At 37.6% G+C, this 24535-nt stretch overlaps 2 protein-coding genes across 10 annotated transcripts in view; both read right to left on the bottom strand.

Moving 5' to 3' along the window:
• The window catches only part of LOC102789398 (uncharacterized), a 32060-nt gene extending 14460 nt beyond the window's left edge, over nt 1–17600 (bottom strand). For 4 of the 9 annotated variants that reach the window (XM_087852309.1, XM_087852310.1, XM_087852315.1 and 1 more), the window contains exons 1-12: nt 17101–17600; nt 9460–9672; nt 7615–7656; nt 6248–6373; nt 6133–6159; nt 5502–5561; nt 5121–5147; nt 3514–3810; nt 2362–3468; nt 2080–2208; nt 1073–1276; nt 929–991 (exon numbers count right to left, since the gene is read on the bottom strand). In XM_087852309.1, the coding sequence (XP_087708435.1) occupies nt 929–991; nt 1073–1276; nt 2080–2208; nt 2362–3468; nt 3514–3810; nt 5121–5147; nt 5502–5561; nt 6133–6159; nt 6248–6373; nt 7615–7656; nt 9460–9672; nt 17101–17119 (2314 nt within the window). In that variant the 5' untranslated portion in view covers nt 17120–17600. Of the gene's footprint in view, nt 1–928; nt 992–1072; nt 1277–2079; nt 2209–2361; nt 3811–5120; nt 5148–5501; nt 5562–6132; nt 6160–6247; nt 6374–7614; nt 7657–9459; nt 9673–17100 lie in introns of all 9 variants that reach the window. The other 5 variants (XM_087852308.1, XM_087852313.1, XM_087852311.1 and 2 more) reach the window with 5 other exon arrangements.
• Nucleotides 17601–18490: 890 nt separating this feature from the next.
• LOC148098475 (uncharacterized) lies at nt 18491–21688 on the bottom strand. The gene is made up of 6 exons (XM_087852318.1): nt 21536–21688; nt 21285–21304; nt 20335–20526; nt 19941–20143; nt 19793–19820; nt 18491–18989 (listed from the first exon to the last, which is right to left on the bottom strand). The coding sequence occupies exons 2-6, from the start codon at nt 21298–21300 to the stop codon at nt 18877–18879; spliced, it is 552 nt and encodes a 183-aa protein (XP_087708444.1). The 5' UTR covers nt 21301–21304; nt 21536–21688; the 3' UTR covers nt 18491–18876.
• Nucleotides 21689–24535: the final 2847 nt, after the last annotated feature.

Here is a 24535-nt window from a genome sequence, read left to right as displayed (position 1 = left end):
TTTCCACCCAGTCTACGTCCATTCTTGTCCACAGTCTTGTTACCTCCCGTATTGACTACTGCAATTCTCTTCTGCATGGTCTCCCCCAAAAATCCCTCCGTAAGCTTCAACTGGTTCAGAACTCTGCTGCTCGCATAATCACCAGAACCCCCTCCTACCAGCACATCACCCCTGTTCTTCAGGAACTTCACTGGCTCCCTGTGAAATTCTGGATAATATTCAAACTTCTTCTGCTCACCTTCAAGGCCATTCATAACCTCGCTCCTCCTTACCTTTCTGACCTGTTAACCACTACCTGTTCTGCCCGTTCACTTCGTTCTTCTTCTTCTATCAGCTTGCTGTACCTTCCTTCTGCCTCACCACCATGGGAAGCAGAGCTTTCAGCTGCTCTGCTCCCAGAAATAAGAAACACTGGTTCTCTCCCACAGTTTAAATCCCAACTCAAAACTCATCTGTTCAAATCTGCATATTCACTGTGAATCCACTGTTTGTTAATTTTATCTTGTGCTTTTTTTATTGTTCTTATTCTGCCATTGTTTTACTAAGTGTTTTATCCTATTGTAAAGTGTCCTTGGGTGACTTGAAAGGTGCTCATAAATAAAATTGATTATTATTATTATTATTATTATTATTATTAATAATAATAATAATAATAATAATAATAATGTAATGGCATAAGATAAAACATGTGCTAAATGTTTTCCCACCAGGTTTTTTTTTAATCTATTGCCATATACTGTTATTAGATAATACAGTTTCCACCTCATTAAAATAGCTTATTTTATATGAAATACACTTCATCATTGATTTCACTTAAAAACCTTAGGTACTTTAAAAAAAACAGTACTTTAAATTTAACCACACAGTCTTTTACTGACACTGTGTTATAAGAAAAATGTACAGCAGACATTATGAAACCATCACAGACCTTTTGCCTTAGCAGTCTTAGTGGGAGACTCTTTGGCCTTTGCAGAGTGCATACAGGGACATACTGGAATCACAAAGCATAAAATTAATGTTACCCTGACAAACAAATATGACAAAGCATTTATAATTCTCCTCAGGTTCTGACCTGTGGGTTCTGTCTTTGGCGCTGCCTCCTCTGGTCCAGGAACAGGTTTGAACACATCCACTGATGCTTTCTCATCCTCATCTTCGTCTTCATCATACTCCTCTTTCTTGTCTTCTTGTTCATCTACAGATTTCTCAGGTTTAGAAACTGGCTCTTCATCTTTGCCCTCATCCTTCTCCTCCGGAGCTGCAGGCCGGGTGGTGCCTGTAAAAGCAGAAAGTGGCTCTATCATAGAATCATGTCACACAACAAGGAAAAAACAAAAGGATTTGAGGTTTTCTACTCTGTTAAGGGCAACAAAGCAATTAAAGAAATTTGAGCAGGATAGACTCTTGACTTTCAGGAACAATATGTGTGATGAAATAAAATAAGCTACAACTTACCACCTTCTACAGAGATTCCAATGACATTTCAGTGTTTTTGGTAAGCTGTAAATTGGCCTCTCAATCTTTCCACTCTTGCATATTTTTTAAGGAAGACAAGCACTGATAGTGTTGCCTGATTAGGGCAGAAATAAATGTACAACGGTAAAACATTTAAATAAAATAGATGCTTTTTACTGCCTACAAAAGGTATACTATTAACAATATTTTTTAGAGGTAATTGCAAAAGAATTTGAAAAATTAATGAACAAAACTTCTTATAAATTTACTAGCCATATAACCTCAGTATGCCACACATAGCTTTAATGCTTTTGAATCCAGTTTATCTGATGTTTCTCTAAGTTTGACTGACCTGTAGGTGGCAGTGCGAAGTCACAGATTTCACAGTCACACATGACATACTGCCCACTCTTTAATAAATATGTTGTTGTTGCTTATTATTTGTCTTATTTGCATATCCTATAATAAGATGCTACCTCTTTAAATTATTATTATTAGTGTTGCCTTCTATTCCTACTATCAGGAATACATATATTTCGGTTTCATTGCACATTAACAGGTTTTAGAAACAATACTGAATACATTTATGAATCCTTTGCACCACAACAGCTGTTTGATACAAACCTGTTTCTTTTGTTTCTGCGTCTTCAGTCTTCCCTTTATCTTCAGCCTCTTCGAGCTCATTCCCGTCTTCATGGTCTTCATCAGTCTTTGCTGCCTCCTCCTGGACGGTTAATGTTCCTGCAGCAGCAGCTGTAAAAACACAGAACACAATATACTATGACAACTGTGTATTTAAAGCATGAAATATGAAAAATCACCTTTCTTGTGCTGCTTCTAGCTCATTTTTGTCCATCCTTCTTGTGTTTATAAGAACTAAATGTAAAAAATAAAGTTGTACAATACCTGCCATCAAGATTTCACTAACACCATCATCTTCTTCATCTTCATCCTCGTCTTCTTCATCCTCCTCATCTAAAGAGCTTGTATCAACATCCTGATCATCAGTTGTGTCATAAGAGTCACTCAGGATTGTTTCTCCAGTGGAGTCCTCATCCGTTTCAAAGGAAATGTCATCCTCATCATCTTCATCACCTAAGACTCCGCTGTCTGTGCTCGTAAAGGGAGGAATGCCAGCTTCCTCCTCCTCTTCCTCTTTGTCATCATCAGGGATGCCCTCTTCAGTGACATCAGGTATGTCTTGAGCATCTTTGTGTTTAAGGTCTTCAAGGATATCTTTGTCAAAGTCCAGGTCAAGGTCATCATCTTTAAGGTCTTCTTCATCATCTTCATCATCTTCATCATCTGCAAAGTGTTCGGAGGATGCAACAGAGATGTCCTCGTCTGATTGGTCCAGCTCCTCCTCATCTTCCTCCTTGTCTGTGTCTTCTACAGCTTTTATGTCTTCTTCCAAGTCTTCATCTTCAGCAGGAAGAGGAGAAAGATCTTCTTCATCTTCATCTTCTTCCTCTGCCAGTTTGTGATCAATATCTTCCTCATCCTCACTACCAGCTACAATAGGAGGAAGATCCAGGTCATCGCTAGTGTCTTCTGCAATGACATCATCACTATCAGTAACACCCTCAGCTAGTCTATCATCTTCATCATCTTCTTCATCATCCTCCAGCTCGTCCTCCCCCTCTTCCTCTTCACTGGAAAGAAGTTGATCGTCACTGGTTTCATCTTCATCCTGTTCTTCTTTGTCTTTTTCATCATCTTCATCGGGTAAAGTTACCTCTTCGTCACTGTCTGTCACCCCAACAGGAACATCGGACTCAGAATCAGGAGATACAGCCGACTCTTCATCCTCAGAAGTGGAAATGGGTTCAGGAGAAACTTCATCATCCTCCTCCTCCTCTTCCTCATCCTCCAGTTCTTCGCCTTCCTGCTCTTCATCTCCTTTGGCCTCTTCCTCCTCCCCCTCCTCCTCTTCTTCATGCTCCAGTTCTTCGCCTTCCTCCTCTTCCTCATCCTCCAGTTCTTCGCCTTCCTGCTCTTCGTCTCCTTTGGCCTCTTCCTCCTCCCCCTCCTCCTCTTCTTCATGCTCCAGTTCTTCGCCTTCCTCCTCCCCCTCCTCCCCCAATTCCTCCTCCTCCTCATCTACTTCTTCTTCCTCCTCATATTCCTCCTCTTCATCATATTCATCTCCATACTCCTCATCATACTCCTCCTCTTCCTCATATTCATCTCCATACTCCTCCTCCTCTTCCTCATATTCCTCTTCTTCCTCCTCCTCTTCGTCCTCCCCAGCCTCCTCTCCTTCATCTCCTTCTTCTTCCTCTGCCTCTCCCTCCCCCGCTTCATCCTCCAGAACTTCAGTCATTGGTGGTTGCTTTTGTGTTTGCATTCCTATGACTATAAAAAATAAAACGGGTTATTCAAATTAAGAGAGCAGTAAAAAGTAAAAATCCTGCAGTTTCTCTTTGAATAATATTGTATTAACACAAAAATGGTAAAATTCAAGTGTCACACTTATCAGTGTGAGCCATTGGGATGCTAGATTTTCAATACACATTACTATGGATTCATGATAACTATGACGTTGCTATACTGACAAAAAGTGATGATGGTTAAAATTAGTCTATTAAAATAGCAATAATAAAAGTAGAAATAATTAAAATGAGTCAATAATAATAATAATAATAATAATTTTGTAAAAGTCAGTGATATATTAATTTTGTACACAAACTATCTTAAAGCCTAAGCAACTATTGTTATTGTTTTGTATATTTTCATTAGTTTTTATTTTTTCATTTACGTTTTGTTAGAGTTTGCTTGTTTCAGTGTTATTATTTGAAATTGTTTAGGTTTAGCTGATTTTTTATTTGTTTATTTACAATCTGATTGTTTATGATCATTACAAAATGGGGGTTCTTGGTCAGGTGCAAAATTGAAATTCAGAATAGCTATTACAACACTTTCTCTCTATTTTTTTCACAGCACATTTGACTTGTGTTTTTTTTCGAAGGCATTTTTAAAAATTCAGTTTTTTTAAATATATTTTCACACTAAGTTTTAGTTTTCAGTCTGGATTTAGTTAAGCAACTTCAGTGACTTCAATCAGGCTAGCCTGTAAGTCAAGGCACAGGTAAATTAGCGCACCCATGAGCGCACCTCAGCGAAGTGGCTACATTGTGTTAGCTCAAATGCTCAAAGGCCAAAAAAAGCTGGAGGAGCAGCACTAAAGGCAGGCTATAAATCGTGTCTCCACTGCCTCACTTAACAAGGTAACACTGGCCAAACTGCTGCTGCATGAATGAATCAGACTAATTTAGCCAGTTTGTTGTGGTTAGTGACTCACTCCACATGTGAGAGAATTTATTTCAGCAACAGAAAATTGAATAGGCAGTGACCTTACACAGTCATAGAGTTTAAATAAGCTAAGGCTGCAGTTGTTGCTGAAAGAGAAGAATAAGTCTGTAAGAAAACGTCCGTAACCGTAAATGTAGTGCAGATGGTTCACTGCCTCATATGCATGGTTTGGCACAGTTCTTGTTTTTTTAATCATGTTTATTGCTATAGTAAAGGCATGGAGTAAAATTACACTGAAAACGGGGATTAAGGAGAACCTAATATCGGTGATAGGCGTGATAAGTATTCCATTAATATAAATGAAGTATTTAGCAGTATAATTGGCAACAAAGTAAAACATGAGAGTTACAGACCTTTAGTTCGTGATGGTAGAAATTCTCCTGCAGCACAGAAAAAAATGATATATGTAATTAAAGAATTTAAAAACCAAATGTTTCACTCTTAGTACAATTAGTATACCAATTCACAGACACATTTAGTGGAAATTAAGAAGCTCAGTTGTGGCAATTAGCATCAGTTGGTTGCAAGTTAGATGCAAACAATCCTACAATCAGCAGAGCTGCTTGAATCAGTGCAACTAAAAAAAAGAGAGAAGTCAGATTCTGCTTTTAGTTGACTATTATGATTTTCTTTTGTTTCCATCATTAGTCTGTTATTAGGTGTGAGAACTGAACTTATCATTATTTCATTAAGTTTCATAAGAACATTCTCAGAAATGTATTAATATTGAATACCTTCTGTTTTCTTACTTTTCACCTCCACTTCATCATCCACATCATCCAACCAACTTGAATCTTTGAGATGGTTCATAGATATAGTCAACTTGGATATAACACCATTTCAGCAAACAAGATTCTGTCCCTGCTGGCATCTTTATTCAGGCATGTCTACGAATACCTTCCAACAAACTTTCTATAAACTTAAATAATTCAGTAAACTATGTCTGTAAAGTATGAAGCTTACGCAATGACATCTGTTGTATCTTCTATTAATACAACAAATCAAAACTTCTAGAAAAAAAATCTATTTTTTTTTTTCAGAGACACATTAAAAAAAACTTGCAGTACATGTGTTGTTCATTGTAATGAAACACATTAGTCAAAGCAGTAGCATGCCCCCAGAAACTGCCATTTCAAAGTTTTGATTTTTCATGCGTAATGACAGTTGAAATTACTTTTCCTGGAGGGGGTTTATGTTGGTAGAAGTCCACTTAAACCCCCAGAGAATATATAATGCAGAGAACAACACATGTAAAGCAGCACAGTGAAAAAGAAGTCCAAAAAGCAGCAAGCAAGGCTGTTCAAATTCTGCAGCTGGATGATTATTTAAATGGGATATGCACTCAAAAGCAGAATTAGTACAAACCTTTTTTTCTGACTGCATATAGAGTTCCTGGAGAAGAAGAGAGAAAAGTGAAAACTAGCATATCATCAGATAAATTGCAGTGACAGAATTTGAATACGTTCATAAAGTCATGAACCTTCATCGTCGTCTGGAGCAATTAAGTTGGCAGCAAAATTCACTATTCCTGTGATTATGTTTGATGATTCGTCCACGGCATCGTTTACCGCCTTCATGGGGTCTGAGCTGATCTTGCTGAGGCCTCCTGATGGAGCATGAACAAACAAAAAGATGTTTTAGTTACTCGTGAAGTTTGACTGAAGCTGTTCACCTGCTTGTTTTTGTACCAAGCCCAACAATTAAGAGTTCCTCAACTCTTATTGTCACATTTCCTCAATGCAGACAAAGCTATCATTCCTCTAGAGGAAATGAGAAAGCATGACGTTCAAACTGGGATGGAGCAACAGGAGCTTAACTTGAAAGGCAGAAATCTGCATTTCAGGAGTTTTTCAATCTTCAATTATAAAGAACAGTAACCGACATTCCAGTTTAAACATCACAAAGGGCTGCAAATATAGAGCATATTGCTGTGCAAAAAGCATTTAAAATTCATATTGACTGTCTTTCATCAAGTTGGTGTTCATAGTTTTAAAAATCAGGATAACAAGTTTGTTTTTCTTTTCATATTTAAATATTTTTGTTTATCTTTGTTTGAACATCTTTATTTGAATCTGACATTGAATCTGCACATTAGAACTTGTGCAATAAATTCCTTCAAACTGAATTCAATTAAACTCAAAAGACTAGTATTTTCTGACTTGTTTGCAAGACAATTTGATGAAAGAGGGACCTGCATTCCAAGTGGAAATACAACCAAAACATTGTTCATGTTGGAATTACCTAGATGAGCCTTAACAGATTTTGTTTACCTTGAAATAAAACAGAATTTATACCAAGTAAAGCTAAAATATGCACTGGGAAAAAGGAAAAACAGAAATGCAGTGGAACACAGTTTGGTTTAAAATCTGAAGATTTCAGGAGAACTTGAGTTTCTTACTCTGTAGACAGAGAACACTGATGCTTGCAGTAAATAAATCAAGCATACCTGAATTTCAAATATTCAAAAGAATTTTTTGAAACAGAAAATGAGTTACTTTTACAAATATTCAAAAAAAAAATTTGAATAATAACAAAACAAATACCACCTAAGAAACCAAGCAGGAATTAGTCCACTTCATTTATAGAACCTCTTCTAACTATAAACTACTCTTAACATGACTGAACACCTAGAAAACAGACAGAATCAAGCATGAATGCAGTAATAGACAAAAGGCAGCCTTTAGCCTAATTTAGCATCCCTCTACAGGTCCAACATGGCTGTAAAGGACTTTCTAACATTGACGGCTAACATTACCAGTCAATGTTAGGGAGTTAGTAGCTGTTTTTATTAGTGCCCTTAGAAGAAGTATCTGTTCTGACGATTTGGTAGCAGATATGGTGCCTTGCCTCTACGCCCTGAATCCTTAAAAACCCTCCTGGGTGGGTGACCTGGTTGGATGAAAAACACAGTGGCAATAAGTAAAGAATTTAAGTACAGTGATGAAGCAAAGGAAAACGAAGATAAAAGTAAATGGAGAAAAGAAAGTGAAAGGAAAGGAAGGGTCGTGAAAGCTGAAATATTTGTGTTGCCATTAAGGTTATTTTAAACTATACTAAAACAAAAAACTGAAAACTGAATGAATTAAATAAAATTCAAGTAAAGGCATTGGAGTAGAAATAAAAATAAATAAAAAAACTATACAGAATTTTTTTTATATCACTTTTCACTGTAAAATTGTCAGTGCCACAATTTTAAGTTGAATTGAGAATTAAAAACATAATTGATTAACAATACTGTGAAGTGGGGAAATTGGTTTGGTACTACTACTGCTATCCCAGATTCTTTTGTGTATGAGCGTTGGGTTAGAACGCAGCTTAAATTAATAGATTTCCAAGCATTGCTTTTTAATATAGTGATGACAAAATGACCCAGTGCTTGTTATTTGGTGGTGTTACTGTTACATATGAACATATGAAGAAATTAAACTAGCAAGCTTCATACCAGTTGTTCATAGTTGCAGACATCTGACAGTGTGTGGTAAGTAAATGCATTCAAATAAAATCAGAGTTAAAAAAATGCTTCAAACAACAGAAGTATCGGAAAACTGGGAAACGACTTTATCAGCATAATCTTTTGTCCTTCCCATGGAAGCTCATTCACTCATAGCTGTATGAAGGTTCATGAGATTTTACAAATGATAAACACTGAAGGCATGTCCAACCAGATTAACAACATATTCACACACCTTGAGGTACATGTTGTTGCTATTATTATACTAGCCTCATCTTTGGTTTAAGATGCCAAAGATTGTTTGTGTAAATATGAAATGAGCTTCATCTCACGATAAACCTTATGACCTGTTGAAGAAAAAAGTTGAATAATAAACAATAAATGCAAATATAAATTGCAATAAAAACTTTGACCTAGTGCAGATAAGGCACCCAGGTACTGTTGGGTTCTTTTTTTTAATGAGGCAAGACGAATAAACTCAAAGTATAAGTTTTCAAAATTTACAAAGCAGTTAAAACCACATGCCAACCAGACAAAGGGCATCACACCAAAACAGTAAACACTTTTATTATGAGACACATGAACAGAACATTAACATGATTAGTTAAAAAGTTGGGGAGTAGCTGTAGTTTAGACTTGGCTTTTCCCTTATTTGGGACTTGGTCTGGCTCTCGGCTCATCTTACATCTCCTGGATTGGAGAGCTCCCTGTAATGAGAAGAACTACAACGCTGCCCTACCTGCACACACAGACACCAGAATTTATGACCTCCAGTACTTTTCTAGACCAAGCTTGTGTTGTGTGGGTATGCCATCATCTTTCAACACTCAACTCTATATTGGCAACAAAACATAATGTATAATAACAGATGAAACATAAATGTATGAAAAAAATGAGGTAATTGTGAAATACAAAATAATGAGGTATATTTGCATTAAAGTTAAAAAGTAAATTATTCACAGTATACTGGTTCTCAGGGTGTTGCTTAATTATTTGTTATTAGTTATTTGGCACAGCATACTATAGGTTTTCCTATTATTTCCTATTATTTCCTTAATTTGCTCATATACTGCTTAGAAATTTCCCTCTTTATCACTCCAAAGTGAATACAGTTATTGCAGCTGCTTTGGTCAAACCAGTCCCATTTGGTTGTTCATTGATTGACTTCCTGCATTAGCAAGTTTACCCTCAAAATATCATTTTCAACTCCACAGGAAACTGAAAGGCTGCTGATACTGTACCTGAAATGGTCTTGTAGTCCATTAGATCAAACATAATGACGAACACACAAGACCAAGTAATGATAAGAGCCAGAACCAAGATCCAGGCCAGCGGGGAGCTGAAAGTAGAGTAAAAGTCATCTGTAAAGGATTTCTTCAACACCCGCATAGGTGGTGCCCCAGCGTCTCCGTTCTTGTGATCGAGGACCATGGTTGTAGTGGTCGATGTTCGTGCTAATGAACAAAATATCAGAAACTTTGGTTAGTAAAATATGCACAGCACCTTTTTCATTTTTTATCCCTAATATTCTAAGAAAATTAGTAAAATCAGAAGCTATGAAATCAAAACCCATTGCTTTATTTAAATACACATTACAAAAACTCTTCACTAGGAGCTACTGTTGGTGCAGTTACAGCCTGGTTTGCCACTTATAGCAGAGGTGAGCAGTAAAAAAGTACAAATACTTTGTTACTGTACTTCAGGTTTAAACTATTTGAGGGAAATTTATTTTTCTTAGCATGTACATCTTCAAAGATCAAAGCAATGTAAGCCTATATAAAGGAAACAATGATGCACAAAACAGTCTGACTGGCTGAAATGGCATGGGAGCCTGGTTTCTCCAGCTTCCTCCCACAGTCCCAAGCTTTTTGTTTGCAAGTTTAACAAGCAATTCTAATTTGGCCAAAGGTCTGAATGTGAGATTGAATGGTTGCCTCTGTGTGTTGGCCAGCCATAGAGCAAAGTGTTCATGGTTTACCTTGGCTGTCCCCTAGGAAGGTTTGGATTTGCTCCGGTCCTGTACAATTCAGATATGAGTGGGAAAAAAGTCATCCTGGATGTTGATACTGATGTGGAGTGGGTAATGTGTTAGAAATAAAAGAATGCCATCTTGTTTGATCTAAATTGTCAAACTACAGAATGCTGACTTTAAAAAACCTCCTGAAAAACCAAAGTTTTAAAAAAATGATATGGCAGGCTAGTCCATTTTGACGAAATTTCGGTGCAGCAACACAAATCAGTACTGAGTAGACGTATGCCTAACACATGCTTCTATATGTTTCTGACAATGTCAGAGCATGCACCTAATAAGATGATGTATGGTGTCCTGGAGGATCTCTCAGATCTGAACCAGGGTATTACTGAGCTCCTAGACAGGCTGAGGTGCAACATGGTGGCATCAGATGGACTAAAACATAATGTCCCACAGGTGTTCTCTTGGATTTAGGTCAGGCAAGCATGGGGGCCAGTGCCTATGCTAGGCACTTTCTGCATAGTCTTGCCACATTAGGCCGGGCGTTACTGTGCATCAGGAGAACCCGTTGCATGAGCATTGAATGTTACAGTGGTGATACCTAATGGCAATCAGGGTGCTGTTGCCTGTGAAGGTCTGTTTGTCCCTTGATATCCTGACGATAGCTCACTAGAGGACATTGGGCCTTCAGGCCACCCTCATAAAGTCTGTTTCACACCAGTGATCTGCTGGGTGTCATTTTGTAGCACTGGCAGTGCTCATCCTATTTCTCTTTGTACAAAAGAGCAGATACCAGTCCTGCTGCTGGGTTAAGGACCTTCAACGACCCCATTTAGCTCTCCTAGAGTAACTGCCTGTCTCCTGGAATCTCCTCCATGTACTTGAGACAGAGCTGGAAGACAAACCAAACTTTCTGGCAATGGCATGTATTGACATGTCATCCTGGAGGAGCTATGCAACCTCTGTAGGGTCTAGGTATCAGCTCATGTGACCAGTGGGGACACTGACCCTTGCAAAACTAGTAAAAAATTATTCCTGTTTTGGGGTTGTCTCATTGTTGCCCCTTATGCACACCTGTAGGCATTTTTATTGACACCTAATCAGCTTAAACTGATCAACTGACCACATCAATATGCCAAGAAATTGGACTGACTTGGTTCTATACTCTGATTAAAGAGTGTTCATTTAAATGTTTTGAGCACTGTATAAAATAAACTAACTAGCCTTAGTTTCTTATTATTCAACCACAGTTTGTGTTAGTTAGTGTTAATGTTTAAATTCAGATTGGTCTTTCTTCCTATGACAGCTGAGATAGGCTACAGCTCCCATGTCATCCTCAAGTGGAAAGTGGAAAGAAAGTGGATGAATGATTGATGGATAGTTTTAGTCTATCCTGTAAACGAGCAGTTACCATTCATGCCCATATGGTTTATTTAGACTCACTAACCAAGTGTTGTTAGTGTAGATTTCTTAATCTGGATTTTTGTGTGTTTTCATTTATGTTTTTTCTAATGTATTGTTTTGCTTGGGCTCTGCTTCATACAACAGTTCAGCATAAAGAGTTTGCTTTGTCTCATAACACCAGTCACCATCCAGTTGTTCATATTTCTGTGGGTGTATTAAGCTTAGACCACCTGTTGACTCTCTTCAGCTCAGTGTTGGCAGCTACTGTGGGATACTCTGTTACTGCTGACTCAAACAGCTTAGCAGGACTCTAAACACACATAGAGCAATTAGGTTAGAGGGAGGTGTGTGTGTGTGTGTGTGTGTGTGTTTGATTTTTACTGGTCTTTTCAAAACATGAATAACAAGTTGTGGAGCCTGTTGTGAGATGACTGTAATGACACCATTGAGTTGTTGTAGTTTAAACTGTGAGTAAATGTTCTCTAAAATGTCAATGGACGTATTTTATAGCAGTCATTTGATATGAAATAGTAGATAAACACAGGTGTTAATACTTGCATCACTTAATTTTCTCTATCCAGGATTTTTCAACTTTCTCTCTGCTCACAAAGTTTTCAGTCAGCACTAAAGAGCAGCCATCAACATTATAATAGAGTTCTATTTTTAATCTATTCCATAATTGCCCATTTATATGTTTAAGTCTAACCAACATTTTTCTTTATCAAGAAATCGCAAAATAGCTTACACGCGCGCACACACGCACACACACACACACACACACACACACAAGTGCCTGTTCAAAGCCAGGAAAACCCCTGCCACCTGTAATATTAATAACCAGTGATACAGAACCTTCAGAAATACTGCCTGTGCTATGAAACATGTCTACATCTTTGTTTTTCAAATAATATTTCTTTATGTTTTTTTAACAGCTTTTACTTTGTCCTGGGTATGTCAGTCTATCCACACGCCTAGTTGAAAGAATATGGACAATTAGTGACCACACTACAATCAAACTGGGCACTCAGAAATGGGATAGATATCTTAATAGCGCTAGATATATTTGATCACAAATTATGTAGTTTAGAGGTTGATGTAGTGTCTTGTAGCAATATTTCAAAGTTCACAGACTAATAATAGAAATTACTCTGTTACAGAACTTTAACCTGCTTTATACTTTTTTCTGTAGCAAAGGAAACAACTAACTGAATATGGCCTACATTAGGCCATGATAATTTCAGAAATCTTTACAAAGTTAGAATTTTTGGTGTAAATCTGCACTTATAGCTGCCCAAAGTCTTCAACTGATACACAGGCTTCTGACTGGCTATACTGTAGGTGTATTGACAGTAGTAATTCTTTGAGAGCCTTCCTTCTTTTTTCAGGCTTTTATGGATAGATTTGACCATGCACTGCAGTTCACTGATGATGTCTAGTTCAGCACTGTGGTCCAAATCCAACTTATAAACAATTAATCATGAATTTGACAAGAGATCCCAGTGTACTTGTACTTCTATTTTGTCTATCTTTTATTTTCTATCTATCTTTTTAAACAGTTTCATGTATTCATTTTACCAGTCTGTGAGCTCCTATTTTAACAAAACCCTCAATGCAGACATTGTAACACATGCGAGACAATAAATACCATTTTTGGAATTTAGTACTGGAAATAAAAACATTAATAGCATGTGAATATGTCCTTCCCCTTTGGACTTGATATTTTCCTTGACCACTGTTTTCAAAACTCAACTCTAAATGGTGTGACCATCCATCCATGTATGATTCCTCCTTTTATGGCTGACCTGCCTCCATGCTGTGGATGACATTTCTGCCATTGCTCTCACAGGGTATCCATGACAGCTAAGCTCAGAGCAGTCATTAGGAGCTAGTGGAGCCAGAATGCAGGGAAGTGTTGTCATAACATTTCAGTAATGAGTGCACAGAACTGAACTAAACGCAGCAGAGACCTTTTAACATCCGGATGGTTGAGCCAGATAAGTGTTATAAATCAGGTTAGAAATTTGATTCCAACATAACCTACAACAATAGGTGTCAAATTCTCAATATTACAACAGAGAAAGCAAACAGGTTGTTTGCATGGTTTACAGACTCTATTATTTGTAATCTTTATGTGGAAAATAACAGTATACTAGTATACAAGTATACTAAACAACTGGAATTCTTTCCACCCAGTGGTTTCTAATTTTACTGAAAGTGACAGAGAGACTACTTCTCCGCTTTGCCTCACAGCCATCACATTAATTCCCCAACTATGAAGCATCTCCACAGCAAGTTCTTTGTAAACTCTTCTGACTGAAACTGAAAGAAGCATTGTTGCACCTGAGTATGTTATATTTCAATACAAATATTTTCTTTTTTCATTTCTAAATGCTTAGCTGTTCCAGTCTTTCACACATACAGGTCTTCTTAGTCTTGTAAGAAGCACCATCCGGTCGTTAAGTGATGACGTGACGAATCCTACTTCCGGGCCTAAAGTGTCTGCGTTTAATATGGCTTATGTGTTGTTAACATGTTTAATGTTATGTATTTTCTTCTATTTAATCTCAAAAAGCTCCTAAAACAGTCAGTGATCACTGTTGACCTCCCTCGGCTTTTATTACCGCTAATCATTTATTTAAGCTCAGTTTTTAAAACCTTAGGATGTAACTACAGTCCAGCCCATGCAGCAGTATATGAATGACTAACCTCGTATTGTGGATGGATTATCTCAGTTGTTCTCCTGGCTGAAGTTTGGTCCTTTTACAGCATCCTGCCATGGGATTACATTTGTTCCTGACCACCGAGAACACTCACGTTAACTTTTATCGAGTGGAAAAAAAAGTTAGCTTGTTTATATTATGCTAACATAGCTGTGTCGCTAGCAGTCACGTAGCACATCATTATATACCAGCTAGCCAAACTTCAGTAACCCTACAAACGTCACTGCTGTTTAGTTTTCTGTCTTCATTTATGTTGGAAGTGATAACAGAGCTGTACATTTTAATTTGTTTCCAAAACCCCGCAGTCAGGACATGCTATATTGTATTTAGATAGAAGCTAGCGAGCTAACTTCCTGCTAACTTCTAACTCCGTTAAATGTCATAAATTCCATTTTTATGGATGCCTGGATGTTAAACTCAATTGTTACACCTGGTAGAGCAGAACGCTGATCATTTTATTAAAGATGAAAGACTTTAGACATTTTTTCAACTCTCAGTAACGCCATAGTGATTGTTTGATATATGGACCTGCAGCAGAGTTTAGGCCCAGACACAGCTAGTGACATCAGACTTAACGACCGGATTCCAAAGGGGAATGTAACTAAGCCTTTTTCCATAATTAATTTTCTTCTGAAAAAGAAAAATAATTATAAGATAACTGGCTGTCTTGACAGAGGCATTTAAATTAGGAAATAATCTTATTATTCCTAATATCATTGGTAATAATTACATCATGATGGCTTAGATATTAGGAATAATCTAGCCATCAATTTTCTTCTCCTTAACTTGCAGTGGGGAAAGAGACTGAACTATCATAGGTCAAGAGGCAAGGTACACCCTTGACAGGATGACACTCTTTCACTTGGATAACACATCGACACAGACCCATTCACGCTCACATGGCCAGTTAAGAATCACCTATTAACTTAAAGTGCATGTCTTTGGACGGTGAGAGAAAGCCAGAGTACACAGAGGGAACCCACAGGGGCAACATGCAAATTCCTATAATCAGGAATAAGAACATTAAAAAAAAAAGTGTGGACACTAAGAAACTGAATTTTAATGCATGAATGTTTGTTCATTATTATTGGAAGTATTAGTTTGACAAATAAATACTAATGTTTCCTGAAGCTTTTAGCATATGTAAAAGGCTTTCATTGGCACTTGTCATGTTCATCTACATCCACTAATTAACATCATAAAATGTGACTGACTATTGGAGAAAAGCATAAGTGGACCATAAAATTATAGTTTTGTTTTTTCCAACATAATTCTTAACGTGAAGATAATCAGCTCTTTATACTGTCATTTCAACTGTCATTTCAATAACAATAATCATCTCATTAGCATAAGTAAAGGGTCTGTACACCCACACAGCAGCTTTTAGCTGATTAGCTGCTTTTCTTTGTGGTTTAAGGCTGAGAGCAAAACAAAAAAAAAAGGCTGAGAGCAAACATACATATGTATGGTTGTCCTACTGTACTCTGTCAAAATCTCCTCTTTGAAAAAGGCCTTTCATAGAGCTGCAAAGGTTAGCCCTGCCAAAAAAATTGCATATTATTTGTCTAACATTTGATGTTTTTTGTCTTCCTATCTGTGGGTGGTCTTTTGTAATTGCCGAATACCCAGAGGAATCATCTACCGTACAATGACATTTTTTTTGTTTTTTCCCACAACATCACGATCCCAGAGCACTCAGCAACATCGGATGCTATATTTGTAAATGTGCTTCCTTACATAGGATATATTAGAAAATCATATTTTATCCTATCAAGACTGAGAGTCCACTTACTCATACAAATCACTTTCTTGCATACAGACAAATGTCTGTGGCAGTGATTGGCTTACTGTGCCCACAGTTTTCACTGGGACAGTGTATTATTTTTTCCCAAGAATTTCACAATGTAAGTTCAGTCAACATAGAATACTGAATGGACTTCAAAGTATGGATTTGGATAGTCGTTTCATAAGCATAAAGTATTACTGTTGGCCTGATTTACTATTAAGTTGAAACATTTAACATCAATTTATCTTTGATGACTCAAATGACTTAGTTTATTTACTTAAAATCTTCAGTGGGGAAATGAACTGCTGCTAATAGCTGCTATTTAGCTGCTAATGATGGACAAGAGCTAAATAATATGGTTTTTACTTCATTTTCAATTCTGTGTCTGTTTTGAATTGAGTAGCTGTGGTACCATCTTTTGTCAACTAAAACAATGAAGCATTTTAAATTGCCCAAACAAACTGCACCAGATTAGAGCCCATGACTGACTCCTTTTCCATCACAGTGTTGCTGAGGCTCATTGGAACTGTAGTATTTAGACCCAGCTGTCACGCTACAGTGACAAGGAATGGTTTTGAAGTAATTAAAACTAGTGGGCATCTTATGAACTTGACGGTGCACAAATGCCAAATGTCTGTTCAAAGATCCTCTTGTCATCTCATTTTCTTTATCCCAGGCAAAAACATGTAAAATGGTGTCACAACATCAGCTGATATGCAACAGCAGGAACAGTGTTGATGCTGACTGATCCTATACTGCACAGTCGGTGTCATGGGAATCTGAAGCTGCATTACAAATAGCAGATACATGATAGCAGAATATTTTTAGATACTTCTAATCATAAAATTCTCCTACACACCACTCAGCACAACATCACAATGTCTGTGTGCAAAACACACGTACAGTGCCCCGCAGAATTTCATATAAAATGATAAGAGGCATATTTTAGGCAAGAAGTTGTTGAAATGAAATTCAAAGAGTAACCAAGGTGATACTTTACCTTCAGCTGCTTCGGTCATGGTTTCAAAATAAATATTCTGTTACAAAACTTAAATCCTTTATGGAGATTTTGTTGCCATGAAAACAAATACTTGTGGTAAATCCTTGGATCGTCTGCACAATTTAATCCCAGTGTTTAATTCCAGTCCAGCAACATCATCCAAAAGGTTTGTGATATATGAGAATATGAAAAAATTAAACCAGTGACCACCACCAGAAACCCTACACCCCTTTGTCTATTCTCAGGATTTAATCCTGCACTATATTTCCAGGCATCAGAAAGTTTTAATGGGTCTTCGTTTGGAAGAAAGTCTTGAAAGCTGACTTCTGTCCCAGTGGATCAGGCTGGGGAGACAGGCAGAGACCAAGTTAACGTGGCCCGTGTCTTTGCCCTTTGCCTGCTTAGGGCTGGGATTGTAGATAGAGCAGCTTGTCCCCCCACCCACACCTCCACTGGCTCAGACAGAATTAGACCGAGCACAGGGACTGACGGATGATGGAAGGGAAAGAGAGAAAAGAGACTAGGAGCGAGAGCTTCAATGTAACTTTATCCCACCAGCCTATGTTGCCGTTGGAGTCACATGGTCATAGTATGGATAGTGCTTTCACATGTGTTAAAACAATATGTAATTGTATCATAAACTCCCAAATCTGCGTATTTGTATTTTCAAAGTATTCAGTTGCAAACTTTCAAAGTCTGAATTCAAATTTTTACTATTGCGTTCATAGTGTGTTTTCAATTTCTAAGCCTAAGGCCCTGAGTTATTCTTAGATCGGCTCACGTCAACTGGTATTCTGCTTTGCCTTTTTAGGCCAGAGGCGTGACCTTAACACCCCATCCCCTTTCCTTCCTTCCAGCCCCCGCCCTCATGATACCAAATCCTGCTCATTCAGACCTCCACTGCTCAGAGCAGAGCTGTCATGAAGTGGAAAGAAAGAAAACAAAGATCAGAAGAGCTGAATTGCTGGTAATATTTTACACCAGGTTACATGCAAGTTGCCAGTTGTCAGAGGACTCGAGTACAAGTCAGCTTAAGATTCCTCAATAAAGTAGTAGAAGTTGGTGATCAAAGTCACAATACTCACTCTCTCCAAGAATTGTATGCCTTTTCCTTGTGTCTACATGAGTAATTGTACTACCTTTGAAAAACCTCGGTGGTTTTTATTGTTGGATTGTATAGCTACTCAGAAACTTTTAAAAGCTAGAATTAAATAAAATTAATAGTAATGAGAAGAAAGTTTATTAGTACTTACTAAAAAAAACAATGAAAATGCATGTTAAAATACACATGGTAATAGTAAGTTAATAGTTAGAACTTTGGTTGTAAACTTTGGTACAGAAAAATGTGAAAATTATTTTCTTTCAATATTTTCCACAAAGACATCTTCTTAAAACCTAGACACAATATGCAATACACAGCATTTGGACATCATTTTTAAAAGTAATCTGGCTATTAGAAGATTTTAAAATAAGATAAATCCAACCTTACATGACACTATACAATATATTACATAGTGTCATTATTTATTTAACAAAGTAAGCCAAAATTCAAAATAGAAACAAATCGTTCCTATGGTAAGAAAGTTATTTACAATTGGAAAATATCAAAGACAGTTGGTCTTTCCAAACAATTCTTTAAAAAACAACACCCGTTGCTGATTACATAGCTCATATCTCTTATCCTTCCAAGAAAAAAATATATTGGTAAATTGATACTGATATTAGATTTTTTTGTTGGGGTTTTTTGGTTTTGTTGGGGCACATTAATGGCACACCTCAAGGTCCTTTCTTCTTTTGCATTTCCACACTGACTGCCACGATAACCACAATGATCACCACTGCTATAGAAAAACCAATAATGAGCCATATTGTGGTAGGTTTCCTCCAATCTGAAAAACAAAAAAGAAAAACGAGGGTAAGAAGTTATATTTGATCATTTGCAATTCAAAGCGTGTTGTCACATATCAGTGCATATGTTTCCAGCCGGGGGGCTGGAGGCTATGAATGCACACATGGGGAGAGCATCAAACGCCACACAGAAATGCCCCAGTGACCAGTGGATTCAAATCCAGGAGCCTGTTGCTGTGAGGCAACAATGCTAACCACTGGGCCAATGTGTTGCCGTATAGTAAACTGGCATCAAAGTAATTTTTTTATACAGGAATAAATCAGTTTCACAATACACTGGAACCCTGACTTACGAATACCCCATTTCACGAAAAATTCAAGTTACGAAGGCACTGAACGGCAATATTTTTGCCTGTGTTACGGCAAAATGCCCGAGTAACGAAATCTGCTGGCTCTGATTGGCTGAGCCTACAATGTCCACAATGCCTTCCGAATCATGTGACAACCTCTTGGCTTCCGTACTTGCGCTTCGCTGTTCCACTTGAACGACGTATTGTTGTTCTAGTTAGCATTTAGCCTATAGCCTATCGCTCAGCATCGCCTCACTCAAAACCTGCGATGGGTGCTTCGACTTACGAAAATTTTCGACTTACGAAAGACCCTCGGGAACAAATTAATTTCTTAAGTCGGGGTTCCACTGTACTAAATTACATGAAAAATTATGTGATTTTTGTTTTCAGATAGCACAAAGATGCACTTTAGCTCTAAAACAAACTAATCAAACTTTTCTTTTGAAAATACGGACTTATTAGGGAAGCTGAATGAACGTAAGAGTCTCACGTACAATTTTGGAAGCCTTGCAATGATGAGGTCTGGAAGAAAGAAAGAAAAAAAAAACAAATAAGGAGCAATACCTTTATTGAAAATACCAAACCACATACATCAGTTATTGCATGTATGCCCATTAATAAATCAGTAAGTGAAATCCTTACCTGGTGATTTGGAGATCTAAGAGTTCTCCGGATGTCATTCCACATGGTATTATTGAGGTCACAGTCAAGCAGTTGGTCCTCATAAAACAGACAATCCACAGTCAAATGCACATTTGAGTTGTTCACCTGACTCCGGCTTTTAGCTACAACATGTTGTGGATTGTAGGTGTGATGCATCACCACCAGAATTGCACGTTTACCCACTATAAACAAAGACACAACATGATCAGATGATTCAGGAAAAGAGATTAAATAAATGGGCTGGGTTACTAGATCTTGAACTCATGCTGTAGTACATAAACACCACATGTGGTTCTTGGCCTGTATCCTACATGTGGCCCTGTATATAAATCACTTAAATTATTTATAAAAAGTCACTTTTATTTTTCCTTACATGGTATTTTGTCGAGGGCCTCAGCGATGTCTGTCCCAACTCGTGAAACCACAGGACAGAAAATCACACAGTAGTCACTTTCTTGTGTAGACGTTTCCTCAGTTTGGCCAATGTCCCTAAGCTTCTGAACAATTGAACGATGAGCGCCATTTGTTCTTCCGGCCAAAATGACACGGAAAACTTTCCACAACCCTAAAGATAGATTTAACAATATATATTTTAGTTATTTCTGAAACTGAAGACAAAACACCAAAGCTTTTCTTTTTTGTTTCTTTTGAAGTCACCATACTTAATTAATATACAACTGATTTCATATATACAGCAAATGCAGCTTGATCATGACACTGAGTGAATCAGTGTTATTTTCATTTGAGGCTAAACTAATAGATATAAATTACGGATGCCTTGTGAGCCATTCAAAATTATCAAGTAGCTTTCTGTGTAGAAATGACTACAGCCAATGGAAGCCAAGGAAATAATCATAACTTACTATCTCTGAAGAGAAAAGACTGAACATTTGACCTAGATGTTTCATTTAACCTGTTGGGTAAGTGCACAAGAATCTGAACTATCAATGGGAAAGTTAGCATTACAACAGAAAGTAAAACTAAGTTAAAAAAGTCTGGGTTTTCTTTCTTGTCTCACCCTATGCATTAAATAAATATCTGACCTATTGCAACATTTCCTTCATCACTAATGGAAGCTTTATTTGATTATAATTAGTTTTTTACTCTATAAGCTGATTGTAAACCAGCTATCCCAGGCAAATTTTGTATTGATCTTATACTAGCCTTGCTTTAACAAGTAAGAAAGAAGTCAGTGTTACTTATCTGACAAGATATATCTTAGGATGACTGATATGGGTGACTTGAAATTATTACTCATTCAATAAGTAAATGCAGCTTATTCACCTTAATATTGACATATTTAATGGAAAATTATTCTCTCACCATTTCCCTGGTCCATGTCTCTGAGGAAGGATAAAGAATTAGAAAACAAACTTTAGTTGAAATTAACTAAATCCAATATAGCCAAATAGCAGGAGGTGCAGATCCATTAACTGAATGCATTATACATTTTCTTTACTAAAAGCTGTGCAACTTTTACTGGCCTAGAAGACAAACTTTAAAAATAGATTACGGGTGTAACTTGTATTACTCTGATGCAAGACATTTACATTTTGCAGACTAAAGTTACTTACATGCAGATTACAATTTCTTGACTTGTTTTGAAACAGAAATTCCTTCCCAACAGAAAAAAAGAACTCTAGTGTCTCCCCGTGCAATGAAGTGCTGTCAGTTGTTCTTTGAGAATTAACTTGTTCACCAGTTGAAAACAAAACTGGACAGGCAGGTAAAAGAATGTTAACGTCAGTGTGACTCAATAGACTAAAAGGATATGCAACTACAGGTGGTGATGAGACGGCCTCAATGTGGCCAATCCCTTTTACGGTGTACATTTTAGGACATCGTCAGGTCTCAGGAAAAAAGTTGTCAGGTCTCAGTCTCACATGAAAAAATGTCAGGTCTCAGACTCACATGAAAAAATGTCAGGTATCAGACTCACATGAAAAAATGTCAGGTATCAGACTCACATGAAAAAATGTCAGGTCTCAGTCTCACATGAAAAAATGTCAGGTCTCAGACTCACATGAAAAAATGTCAGGTATCAGACTCACATGAAAAAATGTCAGGTCTCAGTCTCAGATGGAGGCTGCCATCTTGCAAATTTGGAGTAGTGACTTGAGGTGGAGCGACTGTGTAACGCTCCCGCCCACACACCCGCTGGACATGACCGCAAACACGCCCCCCTGCTCAAGTTTTTTTTGCTGGTTTACCGCGACTGACGACTCGTTTAATTAAGGTAAATACAGCCATGTCACTGTTATAAAAAAAGACACACAGTTTATCATCTTATAGTTCTAAAATCACTCTGTTGTTAATTCGTTTGCTAGATTAGCCGCTAGCATACGCACTGTGTTGGAGGCTTGTTGCTAGCTAGTTAGCGATGCTACACACCTGCTACTCTAATAGTCTGTGTTATCGAAGCATTCAGCACTACTTAGGTTTTGTTATACATTTTTAGACAACGATGAGATCATCTGCACACTCTACAGAAGCCCAGAGTTACTGTTAATATCAAAAATATAATACTGTCCTTTGAGATTTTAACATAAGACTGTGAGTGTAATTGATCTAAAACTGTTTAAATCTCTACATCCTGGTAACATGGAGACTTTAAAAACATCAGCAGAAGGTTTCAGTAGTGTAGTCTAATTTGTTCTTTTCATTTAATAATAGAGTCCATATTATATCAACAGCTACATTCACCCTGGAGAGAAACTAGTGAGGGAGACCATCAGGACCAAGCTGGGTTTCCTGGGTCCAGAGGTTTGGAGAAACTTCTTCCCTTTCTTTCATCACAGCTGTCCTGTGCCAGAAGTTCTGTTGACCCACTCAAAAAGGCATCATTTAAGAAACAACAGGAAGACTGAAGCTCATCGCATTGATCAAGCAGGACTCATGATCTTCAACAGCAGCTCCCTCACAGGGAAATCTTCAGCACTCCTCCATAGGCCCACCCCAGGAGATGGATAAACCCAGCATTTCATGAACACTGTGATGAGACCTTTGCTTTGTGTAATGTTATAAATACTCGGATACTCCCCAAAGGCTCCAGACTTTTATATAAATATATTATATTCAGTCCTGTAGAAAGTTATATATTTAAAAATATATGATCCTCTCTGGTTACTCTGGTATGAATAACTCTGAATCACTTTATGGTAAATAACACACTATCTGCAAAAAACAGTGAATGAATTCCAGATGACAAGTTTGTAGTTCAACATACAAGTGATAACCTTTGACCTTCATCAGGTTTTATTTAATTGTGTTAGACAAAATCTCATATGCTCTTCATGCAGCTGAGTACATCAAGTGTTTAAAACGGAAGCTGTGCAGGTCTGAGATACAAACTGAGGTCCTGTTAATGCTGATATATAGTGACACAGTTACATGGGTGATTAATCCTTTTGTTTTTTTGTCTTTAACTTTATCAATAAAGCTGCAGCCTTCACTACAGCACATGTGGTACTCTAACCTTTGTACTGTTTTCATCAGTTCATTTTACAGTTAACATGTGAACATGTTGGATGATCTGTCTGCTGTCACTCGATGGGGCTGAGGTCTGAATCTGAGGGCAGCTCCTGTAATCACAAAGACAACAGAACCATCAAACTCAGATATCAATTTTATCCCTCAAAATTGAAATAAAGCTGATTCTTCTGTCCTCACACACTCAGGTTCTGAAGTTCTTCTCTTACATTTTTTTCAGTATTACAGTACACTATAGTACTTTAATCCATAGTTCCTGATTAACGAGGAGTTACTGAAGTACAAGCTTTTAAAAAAAATTGTTACTGTCTTTACAGATGTGGCAAGAGACTGAAAACATGCCGTTGTTTGCACATATTTAATATTCAGCTCTGCACAGGAGCTGAAGCAGGGTGCAGCCTGTTGCTTTTACAGTATAATACTTGTAATAAAAGTACAGTAACAGTAATTAGTGACTGAGCAGCCCGGGGCGTTTCTCTTGATTTCTTTAGTAAATTCATTCACCTGCACAGATTAGCTAAACGAACCCTGACATCTTAGCTAGCTTGATCTCAGGACCTAGCTAAGGACGGTAGTTACGGAGTAGCTTACAAACACATTTAATTTACCGAAACAGTGCAGCGGGGCCTCGGGTCCTTCTGTCGGGTAGTCCAGTTTACTGAAGAACACCTCAGGCTGTCAGGTTAAAACACTCCGTCGTGTTTTCAAAGTGTGAACGCTGGCCCTCCTCTCAGAGCCTACGCTCTAGCTGCTATTCCCGAACAGAGATACGCAAGTTTCTCCGTGACTGCAGCTGTCACTACACACATTGGTGGGACGTGACAACAGCGCCACCTGCAGGAAGATTTTCTCTCTGTCTGATAGCTCGTGTTCTGAGACCTGACATTTTTTCGTGTGAGTCTGAGACCTGACATTTTTTCGTGTGAGACTGATACCTGACATTTTTTCATGTGAGTCTGAGACCTCACATTTTTTCATGTGAGTCTGAGACCTGACATTTTTTTCATGTGAAACTGAGACCTGACATTTTTTCATGTGAAACTGAGACCTGACATTTTTTCGTGTGAGACTGAGACCTGACAACT

Source organism: Neolamprologus brichardi, chromosome 15, assembly GCF_056152115.1.
Source record: "Neolamprologus brichardi isolate AB-2024 chromosome 15, ASM5615211v1, whole genome shotgun sequence".
Classification (NCBI taxonomy): domain Eukaryota; kingdom Metazoa; phylum Chordata; class Actinopteri; order Cichliformes; family Cichlidae; genus Neolamprologus; species Neolamprologus brichardi.
Note: the sequence above shows the minus strand (reverse complement) of the source record. Positions and strands in the feature narration are given on the sequence as shown.